General features: G+C 41.2%; 1 protein-coding gene across 1 annotated transcript; it reads left to right on the top strand.

Annotated features, from left to right (window-relative positions):
* The first annotated feature begins 238 nt into the window (after positions 1–238).
* On the top strand, positions 239–3,825 carry cnr1 (cannabinoid receptor 1). The gene is made up of 2 exons (XM_082146580.1): positions 239–356; positions 1,133–3,825. Exon 2 carries the CDS (start codon positions 1,157–1,159, stop codon positions 2,585–2,587), a length of 1,431 nt encoding a protein of 476 aa, XP_082002706.1. The 5' UTR covers positions 239–356; positions 1,133–1,156; the 3' UTR covers positions 2,588–3,825.
* Positions 3,826–5,524: the final 1,699 nt, after the last annotated feature.

Raw genomic sequence — 5,524 nt, 5'->3', positions numbered from 1 at the left:
ACCAAATGATTAAAACCATTTACGCAGTCAATATTCTATGATATTCTTATGCGGATGAACAATTAGAAACTAGACAAACAGGAGGTATGCGGGAAAAACTAACCACCTCTCAACACACATACATTACACTTTTGAGTTATTTTCATTTTTGACATTAAAGATGCTCGTGTATGTGGGTGGTCATGTGACTCGGGATGCGTCATATAGGCTCTGATGCGCACTGAGGAGAAGAGCATCTCATTTCCACAAACCCAGAGCATCTGAACTCTCACTCACTCACTCACTCACTGGATCACTGCGAGATCATCTCATCTCTTCATACAGCGAGGAACACAGTCTGCGCGAACTATGTGAAGGTAAAACGGCATTTCTCAACTCTATCAACTTGATTAATTTGATCTTTTATTTATGCGGTATTATAAGCTGGATAATAAGACATCTATGACATCGCTTATTTCAGCACAAACAGAAAAAGTTAGCTGTTTTTAAACAAATGCGCCTCGCAGTGAGTATGTGCGATAGCCTATTAAATCTTAAATACACTAATTTGACAATAAATGAATCGTGATTCACGTGTTGCGATACACAGTGAATCCAGATCCGGAATTTAAACTTATTTCATGGTCTGATGCAGCGCAATGATTCAAAACTGAGTGAGTACACAGGTGATAGTGTGCATTAGTATTAAATATTTGCAGTCTATATGTTTGAGTTTATAATGTATTCGAAATTCTAACTATATTTTTAATACTTTTATTTCATTTTCAATTGCATATTAAATTATGAGTTTTTTTTTTTTTTTTTTTTAAACTGTTTTCTCCCAAATATAAAGTTGCATCTTAAGTTGTTATCTGCTTTATGACTATGGTGCTTTAGGTTGAGCCTGTCAGATGCAGGCATCAATTATTCAAAGCCTGTCTCTTAGTGTAATAATCCCTAGGTGCTCATCCATGCAAGGAAAACAACAAGCGCAAAATACAAGAGCCGTATGAGAGGGCATTTATTTCTGTGCTCAGTGAAGCATCGATCGAGCTTTTGAGAGCTCAATATTCTGTTATCTTGAAATAATGAGGATCCATGTGCCTCAGTCAGTCATGTTTGAACAAAACATTCTCTCAATTTAATCCAATAGGTTTCCTTTAGAGCATCTTTGACCATGCTGTTCCCTGCCTCAAAGTCCAATGTTAAATCCGTTCTGGATGGAGTGGCAGAAACCACGTTCAGAACCATCACTTCTGGACTTCAGTACATCGGGTCGAACGACATCAGCCTAGATGACCACGTCATCGATGGCGACTACGCCAAAAGCGGATACCCACTGCCGAAGCCGTTTGCCGCATACCGAAGAAGCCCTTTCGCAGGCAAAGTGGGACCGGATGAGGAGCTCATCGTGAAAGGTCTCCCCTTTTACCCCACTAACAGCTCTGATGTGTTCGGGAACTGGAGCCTGGGAGAAGATGGGAGTAGCCTTCAGTGCGGGGAGAACTTTATGGACATGGAGTGTTTCATGATACTGACTCCTAGCCAGCAGCTGGCCATAGCAGTTCTGTCTCTCACGCTGGGGACGTTTACGGTGTTGGAGAACCTCGTGGTCTTGTGTGTGATACTGCAGTCCCGTACGCTGCGCTGCAGGCCCTCGTACCATTTCATCGGGAGCCTGGCCATCGCAGACCTGCTCGGCAGCGTGATCTTCGTCTACAGCTTCTTGGACTTTCACGTCTTTCACCGCAAAGACAGTCCGAACATTTTTCTGTTCAAGCTGGGCGGCGTGACGGCCTCGTTCACCGCGTCTGTGGGAAGCCTGTTCCTCACCGCCATCGACCGATACATCTCCATCCACCGCCCGCTGTCGTACAGGCGTATCGTGACGCGCACCAAAGCCGTAATCGCTTTCTGCGTGATGTGGGCAATCTCGGTTATCATCGCCGTGCTGCCGCTGCTGGGCTGGAACTGCAAACGCCTCAACTCTGTTTGCTCCGACATCTTCCCGCTGATCGACGAGAACTACCTGATGTTCTGGATCGGTGTGACCAGCGTTCTGGTCTTGTTCATCATCTACGCTTACATGTACATCCTCTGGAAGGCCCACCACCACGCGGTGAGGATGCTGAGGCGCACGTCGCAGAAGAGCCTGGTCGTACACTCCTCCGACGGCACCAAGGTCCAGACCACCAGACCCGATCAGGTCCGCATGGACATCCGCCTGGCCAAAACCCTGGTTCTCATCCTGGTGGTGCTGGTGATCTGTTGGGGGCCTCTTCTGGCCATCATGGTGTACGATCTGTTCTGGCGGATGGACGACAACATTAAGACAGTGTTTGCGTTCTGCAGTATGCTGTGCCTGCTCAACTCCACGGTGAACCCGATCATCTACGCCCTGAGGAGTAAAGACCTGCGGAGAGCGTTCCTCACCACCTGCCAGGCCTGCAGGAGCTCCTCCAGCTCGACCCTGACGCTGGACAACAGCCTGGAGTCCGACTGCCAGAGGAACACGCACCGCGCCGCCGAGAGCTGCGTCAAGACCACTGTGAAAATAGCCAAACTGACCATGTCCGTGTCGGCGGAGACCTCGGCGGAAGCCGTTTGATTGTACGGCTCAACTAAAGAATGTTTGTGTACTTGCCAGTCATGGAAAGTTACATGCAGAAAGTTCAAAACACAAAGCTGCTTAAGTTACCACTGCTTTGACGAAGTGTTGACTATGACGTTTCATTGCTTAAGTGCCAACCCCCCCCCCCCCTCCCCCCCCCCCTCAAAAATAAGAGGTTCTCACTGAGTAATTCTGTTGGGGCTTTTTTGTTGTTGTTCTCCATTATATTTAAGTGTAATATGTGTGGATATTGTGTGTGTGATTATGAAAGTTGACTATATTTTTATACTTTGAATTTTTGGTTTTTGAACTATGATATCTTCTCACATGGGAATAAGGGGCTAATGATCTTTCTAATATGAAAACCGTGTAAGAATGAATTCAAGTGTGTGTGTGTGTGTGTGTGTGTGTGTGTGTGTGTGTGTACACACATTGTTATCTATGTAAATATGTTGTAAAGCTCTGTGGTGATTTAGTGTATCCAACATCCTTGTGATGAGCGATAAAAGATAAAAGTCTCTCTGTTTTTGAGATATCTTGTTTTTCCAATTAAATAAATGGAAAAGATAGTATTATAAGAGAGGAGGAGATTTTGTTGCTCCTCGAGGACATAAATAATGAAAGCAAGAAAAGTGTTCATGAATGCATTGAATCTTGTTTTTAGATATACTGTATCTGGTCCACATGATACTTTTCTGTTAATGTCGTGAGGATCAGAAAAAAAGACTATTTTCAATTATTATTTTTTATAAGATGGCCTGTAATCGTCACAGATAATACAGTGACAGAAATATCCGTGGTGGATTTAAGCCTTTTATTTTGTCATTCTGCTTATGTATTTCTCTGAGATGTGAAGTGAAACAGATTTTTACATCATGCACAAAGCCCAGAGAAAAAAACGCAGCGTGTTCATAAAAATTAGTATTTAATCTTGTAGTTAATTAACATGCAGTTGAAGTGTAAATATCATAACTGTTCAGTGATATTCCTTAAACCGTGATATGGTGTGGTGGTGCTTTTTGTTTGCACTTTTCAAAAGTATAGGTTACCTGAAATGAATCTACTTAAGTATTTAAGCATAAAAATCATAAAACGTCACAGTGGCTTTTGTCCCAAAGTAGTTTCTAAAAGTCTGTCTCGAAGTGAAGCTGCTTGCACACCTGTGTATCTCAATTTCCATTGCAAGCTTTTTTCTTTCAATTTTCTTTTTTAAATAAAGTCAGTTCTGACCTAAACTGTGTATGCCGGGATACTTTTATTTAAAACTACATGTCACATCATTATGGAATCAAAGGGTGAACCTGATTTCACCAACATGCAACATGTTCCTGGATCAACATCTTTGTTTTCAATCAACCAATTAGATTTAAGGGACAAGTTTACAGTTTATGTCAAGTTTAGTCTTCCAACCAGGGTCATGTGTTTCTACTTCAGTGTTATTCACCTATCATTTCTCTCTGATTTTAAGGATAATTTATGGGTAGTGTTAAAGTTATGGTTAGGATTACATTTTCAGACAGGAATGTTGTTCCAGGATCAGTTGATTATGTTGACCCAGGGACACATCTTACTTGGCAAAATCACAGAGTGAAAGTCTGGCCAAATTGCACATGTTGGTGATGTCTGTTTCCCTCTTGCGGATAGTTACATTTTCATCGCTACAAGAGTCATTTTCTAGAAAATGGAAAGCAATTAACTTCTGAGGCAACACATTTCTATGAATAATTTTAAGAATATTTATTTATTTATTATTATCCCTTTCTATATGTAAGGGATAATGTATGATGACTTGATCTGGCACATTATCCCACTGTAACAGCATTAAGACAGCAATAAACACAATGAACACATTTTAAGATGAACAGTTAAACTTGCATCATGATTGCGATTTTCTTTTTCTTCACTGGAATCTGAGAGATGTGTAGTCTTATGATATAGCAAGTAAAAACATTCATATTCATGTTATGAAGCTTCAGTCCATGCCACAGCAGGGTGTTTTTGGCTCCATGGCCAGTGATGGAGGACATACTAAACACCTCGGTTGGAAAACACTAACGTGACTTCATGTTTAATGTACCAGAACAACCACAGGGAGAAGCACATTTCCCTCACAGTTGTCATAAACACATCCACTGCCACTATCTGCGAACGGATGACATAACCCAAGGTGAAAGACAATATCTTTACATTCAGTCTCTCTCTCTCTCTCTCTCTCTCTCTCTCTCTCTCTCTCTCTCTCTCTCTCTCTCTCTCTCTCAAAAACCATGGTAAGAAAACAGCGTGTCTTATGTGTCTAATGTTCTGAGTAATAGCCTTGGAACGCAAAATTTCTGTCAAACCTTAGCGGTCATAAACACTATCTACAGTTAGATATTACAAAATACAATATTTGAAGTCCCGCCCCCCCCAAATACCTCAAGGTAAACTTTCTCATTGGATTATGGTGTATTTGCTTTGACAGATAGATATAAAATATATAACATAAAGCGATGTAAGTTCATACTCCATCACCTTGGATGTCAGTTTAAATTTTTATCAAATAATGATGCATCTAAAATATCTAATAGCCTACCTCTGCAGAATTTAGACAGGCATCAGGCAAGTTATGGGCTGTCAATGATCATCAAGAAGATGGTCAATAGCACTTTCCAAATATATGGTAAGTGGTAGGCTATATTATTATTATTATTATTATTATTATTAAGATGCACTGTGCATCTTATCATATTCTGTTAGATTTCAATATAACTGAATTGAAATGATTTGAACTCAGTCCTCCTTGGTTTGCTGATGCCCCCTAGTGGGGTTATTGAGAATCTCCAGCCTGAGCCTACAGCACCTTTAAAGCATACGACAGAAACACGATGTTCTTTGCTGAACTAACAGAAAAGGAAAAACAGCGTTAGATATGTAAGACTATTATTTAATATTAAA

Source organism: Leuciscus leuciscus, assembly GCF_965113295.1.
Source record: "Leuciscus leuciscus genome assembly, chromosome: 19".
In the NCBI taxonomy this organism is placed as follows: Eukaryota; Metazoa; Chordata; class Actinopteri; order Cypriniformes; family Leuciscidae; genus Leuciscus; species Leuciscus leuciscus.
This window is presented reverse-complemented; position numbering and strand designations above follow the sequence as displayed.